General features: G+C 50.6%; 3 protein-coding genes across 3 annotated transcripts; 1 reads left to right on the forward strand and 2 right to left on the reverse strand.

The window, feature by feature from the left end:
* Positions 1-272: 272 nt before the first annotated feature.
* Positions 273-9,270, forward strand: HAS3 (hyaluronan synthase 3). Its single transcript, XM_081120128.1, has 4 exons — positions 273-354; positions 3,641-4,276; positions 7,369-7,470; positions 8,270-9,270. Exons 2-4 carry the CDS (start codon positions 3,641-3,643, stop codon positions 9,191-9,193), a joined length of 1,662 nt encoding a protein of 553 aa, XP_080976254.1. The 5' UTR covers positions 273-354; the 3' UTR covers positions 9,194-9,270.
* A 3,532-nt stretch (positions 9,271-12,802) lies between these two features.
* Positions 12,803-14,455, reverse strand: DERPC (DERPC proline and glycine rich nuclear protein; the record flags this gene model as incomplete). The annotated part of the gene is made up of 1 exon (XM_081120129.1): positions 12,803-14,455. The coding sequence occupies one exon, from the start codon at positions 14,453-14,455 to the stop codon at positions 12,803-12,805; it is 1,653 nt and encodes a 550-aa protein (XP_080976255.1).
* On the reverse strand, positions 14,452-20,363 carry CHTF8 (chromosome transmission fidelity factor 8; the record flags this gene model as incomplete). The annotated part of the gene is made up of 4 exons (XM_081120136.1): positions 20,259-20,363; positions 15,433-15,490; positions 15,052-15,169; positions 14,452-14,673 (listed from the first exon to the last, which is right to left on the reverse strand). The coding sequence occupies exons 2-4, from the start codon at positions 15,453-15,455 to the stop codon at positions 14,452-14,454; spliced, it is 363 nt and encodes a 120-aa protein (XP_080976262.1). The 5' UTR covers positions 15,456-15,490; positions 20,259-20,363.
* Positions 20,364-20,365: the final 2 nt, after the last annotated feature.

Raw genomic sequence — 20,365 nt, forward strand, 5'->3', positions numbered from 1 at the left:
ACTGCGAGTCTGCAAACTGGGGGAACCGCGTCCACGCGGGACCCGGCGTCCCGCCGAGCGCCGGCCGCGTGGAGCTCCCTCCGCCGGAGTCAGGAAGGGGGTGCTCCCTGGTGGCCCTCGGGGGAGCTCCCTCGTGGCCCTCGGGGGAGCCCTCCCACTCTTCCCAACTTTCCCGGCCCCAGGGCCGGAGGAGGGCGCCTCTCCCGGCGGGGACGCGCTCGGTACTTAAAAGGCGTCTCGGCGGGGCTGGCTCTAGTCAGTCGGAGCGCGCCGCGGCGGCGGGGAGGAGGGGAGGAGGGGCATGGAGCTGCCGCGGGCCTGCTGAGCACCGGAGCGCGGGCAGCCGGCGGCACGGTGAGCGCGGGGCTGGCCGGCCGCTTCGGAGGGGCGGGCAGCGCGGGGGCTGCGCAGAGGCCGGGGGCGCGCCCGGCTCCACGGGTGCCCGGCGGACTCCGACTGGCTCCCCCGGATGTGCGGGCGCCGCGTCCAGCGCCGGGAGGCGGGCTGAGGGCTGCGGCATCTCCGGGCTTCCTGGCGACGGGTCTTGCAGCCCCCTCCCCACTGACCCCTCCTCCCTTTCTTCCTCCATCCTCTCCTCCTCCGGTCTCTCCTCCCTTCCTCCCTTGCGGCTCTGGTTTTGTGAATGGATTAGGTGGCGGACGACAGTGCGGGGCACGAGGCTGGCCGGAGTCTCTCCCTCCTCCATGCCCTCCCGCGGGTTCGCACCTGTCCTGGCACCAAGACGCGTGGCGCCCAGGTTCCTGCGGGTTAACTGGGCCGCGGTCGCAGGTATCTGCTGGCCTGGGCTCCCCTTCTCTCGCCGGCTGGGAGAGGCCAGGAGGAAAGAGCCCCCGCCCCGCGCACAAGTTTCCATCCCGCCGCGTGTGGCCCCGCAGCAGGGCACACCTGTCAGCTGGAGAGGCTGCAGACTGGGCAGCCCCGCAAAGTTTCGGGGGTAGATTGGTGGTGTGCGTCCTTGGTTGGAGGTCTTCTCCTTCCGTGGGCCGGGGTCGGGGTCGGTCTTAGGGATCGTCCCTAACCCGGTGTCCTTGAAGCCGAGCGCGCATTAGCCTACCGGGACCCAGCTCCCGTAAATCCCTTCGGAGCGAAGGGGGCGCGCAGGGGCGAGAGGCGGTCCAGCTTCCCTCCGCTGGCTGCGGGTGGCACGGTCCCCTATCTGGGCACCTCAGCCTGAGCCCACACCAGCGTCCGATTGTTCCTGAGGTCACCGGCTACAGGATCTTCTTGGTCTTCGGAAGGGTAGGGGGTGCCAGGGGGTGCCGGGGTAGTGCCTCCAATTCCTGGGCCGGGTGTGGGGGTCCCGCCCGGGAAAGGAGGGCGCCGGCGACACCAGGGATGTCGCCTTTGTCTGCAGGCACACTTTGCCACGGTAGCTGGGGCCCCGGGGAGATGAGTGGGGCCTGGTCTGACTGATTCCTTCGGTTTTCCCTTATGGGTCCTGGGAAACCGGCACGTGGGTGTGGTCGGCGCCGCTTTGGCCAGAAGGCAAGGCTCAGGTGGGGGTGAGAAGAGTGGCGAGTGCCTTCCCGGCTGCATTAACCTGGTGGGCACCGCCTCCAGCACTGCACCGAGGCGGGGCGCCAGCGGCCGTCAGGTTGCTGGGCTGTCCTCCGAGCCCTCTGCCCTTTCCCAGATCGTGAGCGGGCAGTAGTGCCCGCAGCGCCCCCTCCGCGTGTAATCTCTAGAGGGGGACGGGGGCGCTCCTGGGCCGTTGGTTCCAGGGTTTGGGGGCCCCTGGGCCGCAGGAGCGTGCTAGGAGGGGGTGGGGTGGGGACCAGGGAGTCCTGCAGAGGAAGCCAGCGGCAGGCTCCCGGGGATGGCGGGGCAGAGCGCCCGGAGGCCGCGCTTCCCGGAGAGGCGAAGCTGCCAACAGCCCTTTCCGGACTGAAGCTGCTGGAATGGTGCTGGTGCCTGAATCTCAGGCTGATTTAGGCAGCGACTGTGTGTTCCCAGGGCAACAAGGTGTGTTTATGTTAGGGTGGGGACGGTTTCAGTAAGACCTAGAGTTGGAGCAAGCTTGGAAATTAGACCTTATTGTCTGTAGAGGGTGGGTGGGGTGGTAAGGGGATTCTCCAGATCAGGCATTATCCCCTCCACAATCAGCCTTCCCACTTGGGTAGTCTTTCAGGGTTGGAAGTGCTTCCATTTTTAGGGAAATGATTTACCTGAGACCTATGGAGCAAGAAACCATTTAGAACCAGCAAGGGGGGAGATACCAAGTCTTAGAGAACTTGGGCAAGGTCAGGCAGCCAGGAGGTGGTAGAGCCCTGTCTCAAGCACAAGTCTTCTGGTGTCTCTCTAGTCCTAGGCTCTTTTCATTAAAACACAGCTGTTTCCAACAGTACAGATGCTAGGAGCCCTGATGGTTGCAAACTAAATCTGGGAGCATTTGCAGGAGTGGCCAGGTTGGGGGGTGGGGTGGGGGTGAGCCCAGAGATTCTGTGCCGGCGCTAGGACCAAGCCACTCTCAGGCTTCCCAGGCAGCCACTCTCCCCAGGCAGCTGCATCGTGGCTGCAGTTCCCTTTGGTGCCCTGAGCACTGGGCTGCCAGGAGAGCTTTCCACACCCCAGCTCTCATTTCCCCTTCTTTCCCTTGTCTGCCTTTCCCAGTTGCTCTCCCTTTCTTTCCTCTCAAGTAAATGAGAAAAAGGTGAGAAAGAGAACACAGGGAAACTTTCTCTTACTGATTTTGCTGTTTGGAGAAGGGGAAGCTATTCCCTTCTTTTATCCCTGGCTCCCCTTTACGTTTCCTGTTGTTTCTCCTCTCTACCTCCCTCCCTCCCTTCCTCTTTCTCTCTCTCTCTTTTTCTCCTCACTGGAGGATATGGCCTAGAAAAAGGAAGGGAGAGAGAAAAATCTTCGATGTGAGAAACATCGATCGGCTGCTCCCCCTCCCCCATAAATGCCCCTACCAGGGATCGAACCTGCAACCTAGGTATATGCCCTGATCTGGAATCGAACCCAGAACCTTTGGTGTGCAGGATGAGGCTCCAACCAACTGAGCCACCTGGCCAGGGCCCCCCACTTTCTCCATGGGCCTCCTTGGTGGCTGTGTTTTACTGGCACACATTCCCCTCCCCGAGTGCAATCCCCTATAGGTAGCAGCTCTTGGGCCACTGGCTGCCTCCTTGCCCATCTCCCTCCCTTCTCCCTGGCCCCTCATGTGCTCAGAAGTGCCTCAGGTTCACCCCTGCTGATGCTTGCCTTTAAGTTTGGGGTCAGCCAGGTAGATCCCAATTCTGCCATCCACTAGCTAGGTAGCTCTCTCCAGCTTTGGTTTGTGTAACAATTATAAGTGTTACTTTAAGTGCTTTATGTATGTAACCTATTTAAACCTCAAAGAGGCTATGAGGTTAGTGCTGCAATCCACATTTTACAGATGCATTAACTAAGGGACAAAACATGGTCACATAGACAGTGAGTGCCAGGGCTGGCACTTGAACCCCAGTAGTCTGGCTTCTGAAGCTACAAACAGTCTTAGTCATGCTCAGTAGCGAAAATGGTTTTAGTGGGTCATTTGCCCTGTTCTGGGCCAGGCCTAGAGAAAATGCCTCCATTCCCACTGACTGAAGATGCTGCCTCCTGCCTGACCTCCACATCTCCCCCCTTGTTCTGCCAGATGCCGGTGCAGCTGACGACAGCTCTACGTGTGGTGGGCACAAGCCTGTTTGCCCTGGCGGTGCTTGGTGGCATCCTGGCAGCTTATGTGACAGGCTACCAGTTCATCCACACAGAAAAGCACTACCTGTCCTTCGGCCTATACGGAGCCATCCTGGGCCTGCACCTGCTCACCCAGAGCCTGTTTGCCTTCCTGGAGCACCGGCACATGAGGCGGGCAGGCCGGCCACTGAAGCTGCCCTCCCCACCACGGCGCTCAGTGGCACTCTGCATTGCTGCATACCAGGAGGACCCTGACTATTTGCGCAAGTGTCTGCGCTCGGCCCAGCGCATCGCCTTCCCCAACCTCAAGGTGGTCATGGTGGTGGATGGCAATCGCCAGGAGGATGCTTACATGCTAGACATCTTCCATGAGGTGCTAGGCGGCACTGAGCAAGCTGGCTTCTTTGTGTGGCGTAGCAACTTCCATGAGGCGGGTGAGGGTGAGACAGAGGCCAGCCTGCAGGAGGGCATGGACCGTGTGCGGCATGTGGTGCGGGCCAGCACCTTCTCATGTATCATGCAGAAGTGGGGAGGCAAGCGAGAGGTCATGTACACAGCCTTCAAGGCCCTTGGCGATTCAGTGGACTACATTCAGGTAAGGGTGCCTCCCTATGAGTGTGTGGACCTGTCCAGCCAGCCAGGCATACCCTTCTCCAGAAGTTTCAAGTCTAGTATAGATCCCCTGTATCATGTACATCCCTCCTCTGCACTTAAGAAGGCAATAGGTATAATGGTTCTCAACAGCAGTCCTGGGGTCAAAAAGACCTGGGATGGAATCCTGGCGCTGCTGTTACTTAACTCTGTGACTAGTGTCCTAATAATAATAATAGCAAGCAGATGTATAGCATTTACTCCATACCAGGCACTGTTGTAGGCTTTTCATACATATTAACTCTTTTAATCTTTATAATACTCCCAGGGGATAAGTACTATTATCTCCACTCATAGGTGAATCTGAAGCACAGAGAGGCTAAGTAACTTGCCTAATGTCACTCAGCAGTAAGGTGCAGAGCCAGGATTTGAGCCCAGGCAGTCTGTCTCACATCTGCTCTTATTCACTGTGCAATACTGCCTCACCACTGGCAACATGGGGATGAACCTCTTCATAAAGAAGTGTGGTGAAGCCATAGCTGGTTTGGCTCAGTGGTTAGAGCGTCAGCCTGCAGACTGAAGGGTCCCGGGTTCAATTCTGGCCAAAGGCACGTACCTCGATTGCAGCGTTGATCCCTGGGCCCAGTCAGGGCACGTGTGGGAGGCAACCAATCTATATGTCTCTCTCACATCAATGTTCCTCTCTCTCTCTCCCCCTTCCACTCTCTCTGAAAAGCAATGGAGAAAATATCCTTGGGTGAGGATTTAAAAATAAAACGTGGTGAAGAGTAAAAGACATCATGCTTGAAAGCACTCAAATATTTAGTTATGGACCAAAAAGTTCTACTCTTCTCAGTGTTTAATTCGTGTCTGTAAGGTGGAGCGACGCAGGTGTGAATCATCCCAGTTTGCTTCTGCAGCAGTCTTGGCAGGGCCAGAACCCTGAAGAGACCCTGCCTAACTTCCAGTCAAAGGGGTCATTGACACCAGCCTAAAAGTTTTATTAGATTGACAAGGTTGAATAGCTCCAGTTTTCAAATAACAAAACCTAGAGAGAACTGACTAGAGCTTCATGCGTTTCATACCAAGTAGAAACATACCCAGGACACCAGATTTCTGGTCCGACATCCACACTATCCATTACTGTTTCTTCCTTTCTCCAGACTTGCCAGAGGGTTTTGCCCATCGCTTGAATGAGTAGTGGCTGTTGTGGTAGCCCACCTGTGTACTCAGTCTTGCTGACAGCATGTTAGGTACTCCACTATTTAAAGTTCCTATACTGTACCCACCTAAAATTAGCTTGGCACAGATTTTTTGTTTTGGTTTTGTTTGAAAGTATCATCCTTGCATGAGTGTTGGCACATTTATGTTTTTCCATGTTCCTAGGCCCAAGGACCTCCTCAGCCTTGTAGGGAGGGATCTGAGGCAGTTCTTGATTCTGCAGTTCACCTAGGGTCAAAGGGCCTTTGAAACTTTCCTGGGGACTCAGAAGGCTTAGCAAAATCCCTTGAGCCCTGGGACATGCTCAAGCCACAGTGACTTACTCATTCACTCCCTTGAAGCACAGGGTCCCCCTAAACCTGCTCTGCTACACATCTTCCTTTCCGGATCTTTCCTGTGTCTGGTGGTTTAGCAGCTAGGCTCACATACCTGAGCCAGCCTTTCTCCTCAGGGTTTTGGGATCATTGCCTGGGGCAGGCCTGGTGGAGTTCAGCCTGTCTTCCAACAGCCTTGCGGAGGGTGTGTCTTTCTCTCTCAGGGAAATAACCATGCCCCAGGCAGTAGGGAAACACAAGAGCGCTAACTCCTCAGCTAGAAAGATCTTCCTGGTTACGGTCCGGGCAGAAAGTAGCCATGAGTGCTGGGAAGTTTGGTTTGTAAGCTGAGGAGGCTCTGGGAGTTTGATCGAGGCTCCTTGGGACCTTCCCAGACTGGACCAGAACCTAAGACTGTGTCAGCTGGGAGGTAGGAAGAAGCAAGTGTGATGCTCTGCCTGGTTCCCCCTCAGCCTTCTGCTGCTTGTCTGGCCACTGTCTTCCAACATGGAGAGAGAAAGCTGGGTAGGTTGGAGCATGTGGTGGTTGCCCCCTTCCTACAGGCTAATGGCTTTCACTCAGCACCTCCAGTGAAAGGATTTGGGGCTTTGGCAGAACAGGGTTTGGGCTCATCTGTGGATGCTGTTTTCTGCTCTGTCAGAGGTCAGAAAACCAATTCTCCTGCCCAATATTTATCTGGGGTCTTTGTATCATCTCAGTAATTTTCTAGAAAACAGACAAGGAGTCAGCCACCAGGGTAAATGTTCATAGCCCAGATTCAACTAATAATGGGGATTCCTGTTAGAATCGGACCATGAGCCTCCCTAGGAAAGGAGGGCAGGTGGGCAGGATTTGATTCAGGTTTTGGAGGCAGCTGCTGCCAGAGCCTCCATGCCTGTTCAGAGTATAATCCCCGCGAGACATACTGTGCCAAGGGAGTACTGAAGGCTTGGCAGCCATGCTGGTGGGGGGTTTGTAAGTGGGTAGATACATCCTCCGTTTGGGTTGTGGATCATCCAAGAGGCCAGAAGCTGAAACAGGGAAGACCCTGTTGTTAAAAATCCTATGGCTGCCCGGCCGGGTGTGGCTCAGCAGTTGAACACTGACCTAGGATCCAGAAAAATCCTTTGGCATAGTTTTGGGCAGTAGCCTCTGGCAAGAGCTTGGCCTTCTGAAGTGTGTGTGGCGGCCCTGGTCTAGGCACTGTGCCTGTCATCTGATTTCAATGACTTGTTCCTTCTTTCTTCCCAAGGACCCAGAGAAACATTTTAGGACCATTTCTCAGGAGCCTAGCTTCATAGAGGCTAATGGCTTGTCCAGTACTAAACATTTCTCCCTTTCCAGGTCCAGCACTGGCAGACTCTTGGGTTTCTCTCTCAGCCTAGTGGTTGTCAAGCCTGGTATCTGAACTCTCCTTTTCCTTTGTTACTCATCTCACCCTTTCTATTTGGTGTAGACCTCTTAGCTAGTGCTGGAAGTGAATCATGTGAAAGGGGGCTATGTCCCTCAGGCTATGAGTGGACGGAGGTCAAAATGGGCTGACGGTGCATTTCCTCTACAGGTGTGTGACTCTGACACTGTACTGGATCCAGCCTGCACCATTGAGATGCTTCGAGTCTTAGAGGAGGACCCCCAAGTAGGAGGAGTCGGGGGAGATGTCCAAGTAAGAAGTAACCAAGGATTCCTGGGGGTGGGGGGGCTGGACTCTTTCTGCTTTCAGATCCAATTGGATATGTCTGGGAAATGGGCATCTTGACTGCCTAGTATTTTGGGGGGTGGGGTGCAGATATTCCTCTTTGTTTCAAAAGGCTCACTTGCTACTCAACACCTTTCCTATCCCTTTTCAACCTGAGACGGGGAAATTACCAGGTATGTGGCGAGCCTATGCTGCTGGGAGGGGCACAGAATTCTGAGGCCATTGATCCTGCAGGGTGCTTCCTTTTCGGCTGGTAGCACAGCAAGCACCTCCAAAGTTAGACCCTTGAGAAACCCTTGCTCTTAGGTAAATTGCTCTGAAGAGCTCTGGGCAGTGTGGTCAGAATAAGAGGCAGTATCTTCTTCCAGAGGGTACTGCTGGCAACATACCAGGTCTTCCCAAGAAGCTTTCCAACTGAAGGGTCAGGACAGGTGTCTGGGCATTGCTTTGCATCTTTCTCAAAACCTTCTGTCACTGCCACAGGCTGCCTCCTGAGACTGAAGGTGGCTTTGACTGCTAGAGTAACTTTACAGGGACAATCCATGCTGATGACACATTGGAGAGTTGGGGCTAGTGCTGGGGAGAGTGAATGTGGTTGGCTCTGAGCCTTGGGTTTCCCAGCCATGGCTGGTCTAGGACTGATGGCCAGGAATTTGAGCAGTGGGCTACAGAACTCAAGGTAGGGAGGCCTCATGGTCTCCAGTGTGTGTCTCCTGGGGCTCATGGTCTCAGGTGAGGAGGCCCAGCATCCATGGTTCCCTTACAGATCCTCAACAAGTATGATTCATGGATCTCCTTCCTGAGCAGCGTGCGGTACTGGATGGCCTTCAACGTGGAGCGGGCCTGCCAGTCCTACTTTGGCTGTGTGCAGTGTATTAGTGGGCCTTTGGGCATGTACCGCAATAGCCTCCTCCAGCAATTCCTGGAAGATTGGTACCATCAGAAGTTCCTCGGCAGCAAGTGCAGCTTTGGGGATGACCGACACCTCACCAACCGCGTCCTGAGCCTTGGCTACAGGACTAAATATACAGCGCGCTCCAAGTGCCTCACAGAAACCCCCACCAAGTACCTCCGGTGGCTCAACCAGCAAACCCGCTGGAGCAAGTCTTACTTCCGGGAGTGGCTCTACAACTCTCTGTGGTTCCATAAGCACCACCTCTGGATGACCTACGAATCAGTGGTCACGGGTTTCTTCCCCTTTTTCCTCATTGCCACAGTCATACAGCTTTTCTACCGTGGCCGCATCTGGAACATTCTTCTCTTCCTCCTGACAGTGCAGCTGGTGGGCATTATCAAGGCTACCTATGCCTGCTTCCTTCGGGGCAATGCAGAGATGATCTTCATGTCCCTCTACTCCCTTCTCTATATGTCCAGCCTCCTGCCAGCCAAGATCTTTGCCATTGCTACCATCAACAAATCCGGCTGGGGCACCTCTGGCCGAAAAACCATCGTGGTGAACTTCATTGGCCTCATCCCTGTGTCCATCTGGGTGGCAGTCCTTCTGGGAGGCCTGGCATATACTGCTTATTGCCAGGATCTTTTCAGTGAGACGGAGCTAGCCTTCCTTGTTTCTGGGGCCGTCCTGTATGGCTGCTACTGGGTGGCCCTCCTTATGTTGTATCTGGCCATCATTGCCCGGCGATGTGGGAAGAAGCCAGAGCAGTATAATTTAGCTTTTGCTGAGGTGTGATATAACCCTCAAGCAGAGCGGGTAAAGTGCAATGGGTAAGGGAGGGAAGGGGAATGGAAGAGAAAAGATGGGGTGGGAGGGAGAAGGGAATGCTGTTTTAGTTTCTTAATGGTCCAAAGGACAAATCTGAAGTGCGAAGAAAGGTGACTATAGTATGGCCTGGGCCGTTCTGCTCAGAGAAAACAGATTCCAGCTCGGGAGTAGAAGAGACGTTTTCAGGCTGCATGTCTGCTACATGATGGCCTCTGGGAAAGGTTCCACTCCTGCCCCAGGATCCAGAGGGAACTCAGAAGTGTGCTAAATCAAACAGTAAGTGGCAACTTCTGATAGGTAAGTGAGCAATTCCAGCTTGTGGGAAGGGGTTCTTAGCCCAGTTGAACACAACCAGACGGGGTAGAATTTGAGATTTGGGTCAGCTAGTAATGTCTTCCCCCCTCAACCTAGTAATCAATGCAATAAGACCGTGCCTGAGATACAAGGCCCAGAAGCTTGATTTCTGGGCATCAGAAAACAGGGTACAGGAATGGTGCTTTATTATGTGATGTACCCCATTCCACATCTCCACATCCCAAGGATGAGCCAAAATAGCAGGGAGTTAGCATTGAACTGCTTTTAAGTGTACATAGATGTGAATGTTAAAAAGGAGTTTGCCAGGAGGAACAAAGATTGCTGGTGGTGCTCAAGGCCATGCTATATGGAGGCCTATATGTATTCCACCTGGAAACTGCCCAGATGTCTAGATGAGCTTGTCTGTGATCTCTGCTGGGAAGATAAAATGTTTTGGTCATCTACCAGGTAGATTTAAACCCCAACATACTAAGGAAGTGAGGGTTTGGTACTTCAACCTGTATACTCCTGAATTCCTCTCAAATTCAGCTGAGTCCTAAGACAGCCTCCTCACTTTGCTTTCAAGGTGATGTAGTCACCTCTTTGCCCTCATCGGGTAAGTTTCTAAGGGGGCAAGTGAAGTTGACTCTCACAGGCTCCTCTGTAATAGGCAAGCCTGCCCTCAGCACATGAGGGCAAACCTGTACTATGAGCCTCTGCCCAAATTGGCTACCATCTTGGAACTGCTTGGGACAGATTCCTTGGCAGCTGGGTAGCATGCATGACTTACAGGTTACAATTTTTGACAATCATCTCCAGTGGAAAGCTTTTCAATGTTCCCTAAGTGAACCCTCAAATCCAAGCTGGTCATCTTTGAGACTCAATTCTCCTCAGTGGCTTCTCCAGGGAATTCTTATAGCCAAGCTGTGGATAGTCACTGCTACATTTGCTTCTTTCCAGAAACCAAACTAGGAAATGGAATTGATTCCTAAATCCTAAGGTTCTTGCTTTCTCAGACCTTTTGAGGCTGTTTTATTTCCTTCTGCTTTTTTTGTGTGTGGGGGGTGGTGGTGGTGGTGGTGGTGGAATGAAGGCAGGCCATTTTTCTAGGCATTGGCAACCCACAGACTATTCTCCACTCTTGGGTTTGAAACCTGGGATCTTGACAAAGCCTCTGACTTAAGGGTTGCTTGCTTGTGCATGCTTTCTCCAAACGTCCATTCTCAGAGGGTTCAGCTAATGCCTCAGAACCAGAACTAAGGTTGAGAGAAGTTGAGGGTACAAGCCTCTAGTGTGCCCAGGTGCTTCCTACAAAGGAACACAGTGTGCTCTGAGCCACAGATTGGCAAACCCTGGTGCTTTCCTTCATCTCCCATGAACTCAAGGGTTTTCCAAGTGCAGCCAACACTGCTGCATCCCAGACCTCAAGTTTCTGATAAGACTGCTGGGTGATGTTGGGCCCAATCCATGAAGGCTAGAAGAGGCAGCAGGCATTTGCTAAAGGCAGTTGGTTCCAGGCTCTTCCGTGCTTTTGCTGGCCAAGAAGTAAACTATTTTGAGCACTACAATGGAGGAAATCCGGTCAGCCAACTGCAGAGCTCGGACTTCACTAAGGGCTTGTTTTTCTTCAGTTTTTATTTGAAGGTTAATATAGGATGGACTCCCAGATGGAAAACCCTTGGCTGTCCTACTATCAGCTCTGCCTTGCACTGTTATCAACTTTCCTCATATCAAAATAGACAAGTAGTGGGCTCACAACGTTTGACCTCGACTGGTTTTTCTAAGTTATTTTGTACATTTCTCAGCAGTGAAACCAAACTGGGTCTTCAGCTTTATCCCCATTTCTTGCAAGGGAAGAGCCTTTATACAATTGGACACATTTTGGTTTTTCCTCATTGAGAATTTTAACTGTCTTTTTTGTATTATTTCTACAGTAATTTGTAAACATATTTATTTTTACCTTTTTTTTAACTTTTCAGGTCAAATTTTTATACTGCACATATTTGTCAAAATAAAGATTCTCACATAATGCTGTTATCTCTGAGCTACTTCCTCCCTCTTTGTACTTAATGAAAGCCAGCTCTTTATTACAGTTGCAAAAGCAGCACTTGAGCTAGAAATATAGTTGCAGTAATTTGAGTGTCACTCAAGCAGGATAAACTGTCACAGTTGCCTTTGGACCTGGGGAATACAGTAAGCCTACACTGATGATACTGTACTCCTATGGTGGCTTGACTTTTATTGTAGAAGGTGGGGAGGACCTTTGGTGAAATTATTGGCAGATGAGTGAGCTAAGGCTAAAAATCAAGCTTACTTCTTCCTTGAGTGAAAGCATTTTATCTGGCAGATAATACAGGATTGTGGCCAAACTGAAACCATGAAAAGCAGTGGGTAAACTTCCTTCCCTGTGGAATAGGTAACAGAACGGAATGACATCAGCAGCCCTCTCATCCCATTTATTAAAGAAACAGTAAGAAAAGATACAACGCAGGAAAAACACCAACCATCCTTTCACATCAGGTTGAACAAAGCACAGTGATTTCTCCCCTTCACCCCCCACCCCCCTACCCCATGTCCCATCCACATCAATTTAAATTTTGAGGTTCTTTGATTCCGAGTACCAGTGGACAGGGAGTTGGATGAACGCTGGAGCCTTGATTTTGGCCTCCTCTAGTCCCAGAGAAGGAAACTGCAGGACCAGTCAGTCAAGCGGAAATTGTATTCGGTGGGTCTTTTAAAGTGGTTGCCCACCTCCCTGTTCTGTGTCAAGTCCCCAGGGAAACGTATGGCAGTAGAGGATGACCAGGTCCAAGCTGCCCAGGTCAGAGCTGCTGAAGCACGGTCCATTTACCAATGCAACACTTCTAGAGAGCAGTGAGCTGATCTGATTCTCCAGTGATGAGCAGGGGACTACATATGAATTGGGACCTGCAGGCCAATGTATCCCTGAGGAAAAGTCCACAAGAACAATTCAAGAAACTAGTAAGAAACAAGGGGCAGAAAGCTGTGGGACAAAAGCACAGCAGGCTTCTGGAAGGCTGGAGAGTCTCTCTCTCAAGGCTAGGATCATTCCCACCTGCCATAGTGTGTCTCCCACAAATAACATTTCACCTTCAATCAAGAAAGAAGCAGAGTACGAAAAAGATGGCTCGTTTGAACTTGAGCCCCAGCTATGTACTTCAGACTGTGTAGCTCCATGTCTACCACCCTTTTACCTAAAACACAGCCTCTGTCCAGAACCACTATGCCTGGAAACCAAGGTGGTCCTGGAGAAAATGCTGTTTAAGGGGGTAACATTCCATTTGGGTACATTGCAGTCATTGGACCCCCTGGTCTGGGGAAAGCAGCCGGGTTTGTGCCAGGGAGACTACCTACTCTGGGAAATGGGACCAAAGTCTTGGCTACAGGACCATTCATCCTTGGAAAGGAAGCTGGGTTTAGACCCAGGGTCCCAGTTGGCCTTGCAAAAGGAGCTGGGTTGATACCCACAGGGCCTGCTGGAGAAGAGCCCAGAGGCCCAGGAGCTGACCTGGGAAAAGTAACCTGACCAGGGCCTAATGGACCAGCAGACCTTGGGAAAGTAGCTGGACTTGGACCCTGTAGGCCAGTGGCCCTTGGGTAGTTAGCTGGGTTGGGTCCTAGTGGCCCAGAGGCTCTTGGGAAAATTGCTGGATTTGAGCCCTGGAGGCCAGAAGACCTCTGGAAGGTAGTTGGGTTTGAAGCCAATGTGCCAGAAGACTGAGAGAAGCCAGCTGGGTTCAGTGCCCCTGAACCTGTCCCCCTTGGAAAGGGATTAGTATTTACCCCCATGGGGACAGCTGGCCTTGAAAAATGAGCTGAATTAGGGCCTATGGGGCCAGGAGCCCTAGACATGGGAGATGGATTTGGCCCTGGAAGGCCAATTCCCCTAGAGCCAGGACCCGAGTTTGGGCCTATGGGGCCAGGTATTCTTGCCATGGAAGATGGGCCTGTGCCCATGTTTCCAGAAGCCTGTGAGAAAGAAGCTGAATTTGCTCCTAAAAGACCTGCTGCTCTTAGAATGGGAGCAAGATCTAGGCTTTGAGGTCCAGCCATTCTTAAGTTAAGACCAGATCCTGTGCCCAAGAGGCCACCTGCTCTGGTGTCCAGATTAGGGCCTGGGCCCAGGCTACCTGCCCTTGGGTTGGGTCCAAGGCCTGGGCCTAGGCCACTTGCTCTTGGGTTGGGCCCAAGGCTAGAGCCTGGAAACATACCTGACCTTGGGGCAGGGTTTGTACCTACAAAGCCCGATCTCAGATTGGGACTTGGTCCAGGGCCCAGGCCAACAGGCCTAGTATTGGGAGGACCATTCCCAGAAGTCAACAGGACACCCGTTCTCAGGTTAGGTCCAGATCCAAGGCCCATGGGGCCACCACTTCTGGAGTCAGGACCTGTTCCCAGGAGACCACCTGCCCTTGAGTTGGGCATAGGACCTGGCCCTGGGAGACCCCCTAACCTTGGGTTAGACAGAGGCCCTGGGCCTGGAAGAGCCCCTCCTCTAGGGTTGAGAGCTGGCCCTGGCCCTGGCCCTGGCCCTGGCCCTGGGCCTGGGCCCAAGAGGCCACCTGGCCTTGAGAAAGAAACTGCACTTGCACCAGTGGGATTCATTCCCCTTGGAAAAGAAGCCATGCTTGGGTCACGAGCACCAGCAGGGAAAGGTGCTGGATTTGAAGCCAATGAGCTTGATGAAGTTGGAAAAGGAGAAGGGTTCCTTGGAAATGGGGCCAGATTTCCACCAAGAGAACCAGTTGGCATAAGGAAGGAATCTGAGATCATGCCCAGCGGGTGGCCTGTGTTTAGAACAGGACCCTGTCCCCCCTGTGGTCCCAGGGAACTGTCAAGCCGTCCTCGAGGTGGCAGTGGAGCACGAGTCCAAGGAGTTGGCCGCTCTCTAGGGAAAATCCGGGGTTCTTTCATACTTTCTTGGGTACGTTGGTGATAATGGGCTTGGGGCGAGTTTTGAAAAGAATCTTGTTTTTGATGAGTGCTGTCACCAAATACCGGGTGCCAGTCTCGCAGCCACGCTCATCACAGTCCTCCCCAGAAGTGTGTTTGACAAGGACAGCAAAAGGTTTCTCCAGGTGGATGATTTTCCCATACAGGATATGATGCCCCACGATCAGCACAGGGATTCCCTTTGGCAGAACAAGAATGAGATGCCTGAGGTTCAGGGCAATACCATAGCACGCAAGTGCTTCCTAAAGATGCTCTTGGCAGGCAATACTGGCACCTGCACTCCCTGGTCTGGCTCTTCCACTGCTGAACACCAGAGTGGACAACCCACCCTCGTGTCCTTTTTGGCCCAGGTAGGAGAACTTTCACTTCTAGAACTGTGACCTTTCGAGATTCCCCAAAGCTAAAGAGGTGGGGGGACAACAAGCAGATAGCTTAGCAGATTAGCTAGCTTTTGATTAACAAACCTGAGGGGAGTCCTCACTCTGGGTACTGGGAGCACCACCTTGGTGTAGCTTGCTTTCCTGAGGCATTAGGCAGGGAAAGAAAAGCCCCCTCACCTCAGTGGTGTAATGTAGGTCTCCCAGGAGGTTTCCAGCTAATCCAGTGCTGTAGCGAGCCTCGATCTCCCCCTGTAGCTCCATCAGCACCCATTCTGCCAGGCCTCCAGCCCCAGCACTGCAAGCAAAGGGCTGGCGGTTACAATATTTTTGAGGGGGTGAAAGATGAATAGTGTCCTACACCACCATTCAAGGCGCAATGGAACTCTTTGTCCAGCACAAGTTCTTGGGAAACTGGGCAGTGCTACCCACGGAACTAGAGTTTGAAATGCAAGGATCTGTACAAGATGCACCTGAGGACCCTGATTCTTCCACGAAAATATCAAATCTGTATAGCCCTAAGCATTCAAGCTAAATAAAGAAGTAGCCAAATGTACTCACCTGGAAACAATAATTTGTACCATGAGCCTTCCGTCTTTAAAAAGTAAATGAAAATAAGCTGTAGAGGAAAAAAAAGATTTAGGACAATAATAATGATAGCTAATATTTACCACTTACTGTGTACCAGGCACTTGGTGCTCTAGGTACATTTTATTTACTCCTCTAACAATTCTATAAGGTGTAAACTTTTAAAAAACTGATGTACATATAAGATTGTTTAAGATTACTAAGGGTCAACTACAGTATGAACAGTTAAGAGCACAATTGGGTTCAAGGTCGCATAGCTACTAGTCAAAGAACCAGAATTTGAACCCAAGACATACACTGCATAGCCCATGCTCTTGACCACTATGTTAATAACTTGCCTTTCTCAAGGATATTTTAAAAAACTAGTTCTTTTAGATTTTTTTTTTCCCCCTGGTGAGGATATAAACTTTGGGTCTACCCCTTCGGTTATTTCGTATTTCAAGATTCAAAGGACCTCCTTTAACTAAAAGCCTTGAGATCTGAAAGTCCTTCAGATGACTTTAGTGAATGGTAAGCTGATTTCTGATGTGACTCTCAAGTGCTTTAACCATCTTTCACTTAGAATCTACCTTTTTTCCGCCAAGGGCCATTTGGATATTTATAACATCATTCGCGTGCCATACAAAATCAAGTTTAAAATCAGCTATGAAAAAAGCTCCTGGATTTACTGAATTTCAAGTCCCGCCTGCAGTTGTTGCCTTGGCCGGGGTAGAACTTTAGGGTGCCAGCCAGAAGTTCCCCACCCCCGACTTAAGATACTAAAATACTTAATCAACTTATACAACACCACCACCTGGTGGCAAGTTTGTGGTACTCCACAAGAATATGTTAAAATGGGAGATTTTTGCCTGAAACTGGCTTCACTTGTACAGTACTTGTCTCTCTGGGAAGGACAGATACATGGGGGACTGAGGGCATGGGGGATCTAAACTACAGCTTCTGTATAAGTCTTTCCAGTGAATAGATGGAGCTTAGTGGAAGGTTATTAGTCTGGTGTTTACCAAATGTAGTACAGCAAGTTAATAAGTATTATAATTGTGCTCAAGCTTAGCAAACAAAACAGGTTTCTTTACTGATCTGTTAATCTTCATTTTGGATCTCCAGGAAAAAGTATATTGCCAGCAAGTTTGTATACAACAGCACCACCTGTTGTTTGTATACAACCACTTAAAGCACAGCAGAATCTCTACTCTAGAGCACCACACATACTTTGGGAACATGAGGTTGGTCAAATCACTGGACTTAAAATTCAAATATAAATGGCAGCTAATATTTATTGAATTTTTCAATGAATCATATGCTGTGCATATTATATGGGTGTTATCTCAATCACTGTGACCATTCTATGAGATAGGTACTTATTCCTACTTTGCACATAAAGCTACTGAGAGATACACTTGCTTGTATGTGGCACACACACAGCTAGTACGTGGCAGAACCCAGGCCATTTGACTTTATCCACACTCACTATGACTACCTAATTCTGTCCTCCCAAAGGAGAAAACCAAGTGCCAGTGAGAATGAAAAGGCATCAAGGCATCAGGCAGGCACTGCCTACACCCAAGAGTGGATCAGAAGGGCAATGGAATAAAAAAGGCATCCTCTAATAAGTAAGACCTTCGTAAGCAGCACTGGTTGTGGGACCACTTAAGAACAGGTAATACACTAGCTCAGGAAGGCACAGGTCTTCGGACAAATGAGGAGGCCCTAATCAAAAGAACTACCAAAAGCACTTTAAAAATTGTTTCAGTTTCTTGAAGGGGAAGGATAACAATTTAAAATCAAAACCCAAAAGGTTTGACTGGAATCAGAGCAATCCGTGTGGGATACACCTCCTCATTTGGCTTCAATCTCTATTTTGAAGTTAATTAGTATTAAAATTATTAAAAATCTGAAAAGTCAAAGTGCCACCACAATTTCTAAGAGAAAAGACCAGGTCTCAGAGTGTTATCTTTACAAGTGTCATTTCTCACATAGCTAAACTTTTCAGAACACTTAGTCTGGATTCTTTCGGTTCTGAAATGAAAACAATCCTATTATGTAGGATTGTTGTATCACTCCCATTTTACAGATGAGGAAAACAGGCCAAAAGCAGCTAAGTCAAGTAACTAGCCACAAAGTGGTACAGTTGGGATGTGAACTCTAACATCTCCACAATATGGCCTCTTGCAGTCCTTTCATAGCCCCCCCCCTTATAGTACATCTGTACTGTCATATTTAAAAAGTCTGCTTTGGCACCTTAAAATATCCTATCACCTGAATCCTGTTATTTCTTTTTTTGAAACAGTTGCCCTTAGGCAAAGTGTGGGAGAACTCTGATTGCTTTACAGTACTAGCCTTTCTCAGCATCACTTACAAAATGGCAAGTAACCTATACAGAAAATCTCACAACTTGCCACTGAAGTAGCTACTACATCTGGGGCGCAGGCAGTTAGAAAAGAATAAGCCTGTTTATTATCATATCTAATTGACTATAGAGGACATTATTTAACACTGTTTCATTTCAATTTCCGATAAAACTTAATTTTCTGAACTGTTAAGATTACTAATGTCATACAAAGAATAGCATGAGCAATGATCTTCATAACGACAACTGCCCCCAAAATAAACTGTGGCAGAATAAAGTATGGAATATATCCAATTAAATAGTACAGCTTTTACTGAAAGGGGCCCTGACTCAATGGTTTAACTACAAATAAATTTTTCTAGACCTAAATGTCTTATAATTTGTTTTCATTAGAACCTTTTAATTATTGTATTTTAAGCTTTTAAAGAAAGGGAATAAAGGCTTTAACTTTTGCTAGGCCAACAGCATTTAGTGAGCTCTTATTTGGTCCCAGGGACTAGTCTTTGTGTTTAGGGATACAGGGAGAAAAGTCATATACAATTATGCCACTTATCCTTATGTGTGATAGGAGTAATTTATCCTTAAGTTTCAGATCCCCACCAATACATCAGGCATAAAAAAGAACTTATTTCAAAGAATTGTGAGAATTAAATGAGGTTATGAATGTAAAATCCTCAGCACAGTGCCTAAGACAAGGTAAGCCTTCAGTATCAAGCTATCATCTGTAGGAACATGGCTTTTTCTTATGCTAGAGTGTCTTAATATTACACTGTATAAAGAATAAAATCATAGTAAAATCAAGTTTGCGTAGTGGGACAACAATTCAAACGTGTAGTGAGAGTTCACCACACTGCTTCAGGGATTAAGTTCTGGAAGTTTTTTCCCCTCTAAGTATGACGACTATTTTTCTGTGTGCCTTTCCACCAAATGAATAATTCAGGCAGTTTAATATACAAATGAATACAGATTATTTTTATTAGCAGTGTTACTGTGGTTCTGTGACTGAAGGGGATGGTCTAAACGGTATCTTGTCTGTGCAAAGCTTTATATCATCAAGTGCTAAAATCCTGTTTCTAAATGAGAAGCTTGCTCCCTTCCAAAAAGGGGCTATGGAGGGTAAGTGGAACTGAATGCTTCCAAACTTTTCATTAGGGAAGAGTGTGTTCAAAAACGTGTGTGGATACTATGCATACACGTGGTACTTTCCCATCACATTTTAGGATTTCCATGATGGAGGGAATCAATTACTGGTATTTGTAGATAATGAAAAGATGGCTTCAGTCGATCTGAGTTACTCCAGTTTTTTCCATCTTCTGCTACTCTGCAGCCCCACCTCAATCTTCCCCAAAGCTCCTTTCTAGCTCTGCTCCAGGTCCCCCTCTATCGTGGACTCTCTTCCCACCTGCCCCCCATCTTCTCCACCCTCTCTCCAGTCCCCTTCCCATCCCTTCAGTTCCGGCCTTAAAACACTTTCTAGTCCCGCCCACCTTCTGGGACTTCTCAATCCGCTTCCCCTCTTTTCACCAATCCCCTCTAAATCACCCCCACTTTCGCTGGGACCTCTAACCAAGCTGTTTAACCCTTTCTCCTACCTCCCAAGGAACCCATTCTTCACACTACCTTACTCCACATCCCCCCCGAGTGATCTTCCAAACCGTTCACCCTCCTCCAAAGATTACTCTTAAACGTTCTTCTACCACCCTCATCCTCCAAATCGTTCCCCGATCCCCCTAAATTCTGAAATACTCCGTCCGTTCCTTCAGGACCCCACCCCGCTCTTCTCTTCCCTCTCACTCGGCCCACAAAAGACCCTGGATCACTTCCCAGACTGTCTCTTCCAAGTACCTTCCGAAATCACCTCTCCCAGCAGGCACCCCCCTCGCGATTTAAAATGTCCCCACTAACAGACCTCACGGTCCTACACCAACCGCCCCCCCCCCCGGCTTCCCTTTTCCGATATTCCCGCTACTTCTTGGGTTCCAGGTCTACCCCCCTCCCGCAAGCCTCGTGTGCTGGGCTCCCTCCCCCCCGGGGAAGAGCCCCTCTCCGCACGTACCTCAAGGATCCGGCCCGCGCCGCCCCCTTCTCCGTCCTCCGCCCGCGCTCGGCCACCCTTTCCGCCCTGCTCCGCTCCGCCCCGCCCCGCTCGCTCCCTCCCTTCCCTCCGCCGTCCATCTCCACACCGCTCCCTTCCCCCACAATTCTCGGCCTTCCTAACCCAAGGGCCCCCGTTTCGCCCCCCACTTCGTGGCCCTCCCCGCTCCCTTCCCCTTTCCCGATCTCCCCTCCCCCGCCGCCGCTCCCCGCCCCTCAGCTCGCCATTCTTCTCCCGGAGCCGCGCGCCCCGCCCGGCCCCAGCTTCCTAGTTTCCCGTTCCCTCGCACCGTCGCCCCCATCCCCGGCTCGGCCCTCGCTCCCCACGGCCTCCCGCGCCCCCCGCCCGCGGCCTGACCTGCAATGGCGGCCGCCGAGCGCGGCGCCGCGCGGCCAACGGGCGACAACCGAACCTCCCGCCGCCGTCGCCGCCGCCGCGAGCACTGCCTGCGCACTTCCGGCCTT

This window comes from Miniopterus schreibersii (assembly GCF_964146895.1).
Source record: "Miniopterus schreibersii genome assembly, chromosome: 18".
NCBI lineage: Eukaryota > Metazoa > Chordata > Mammalia > Chiroptera > Miniopteridae > Miniopterus > Miniopterus schreibersii.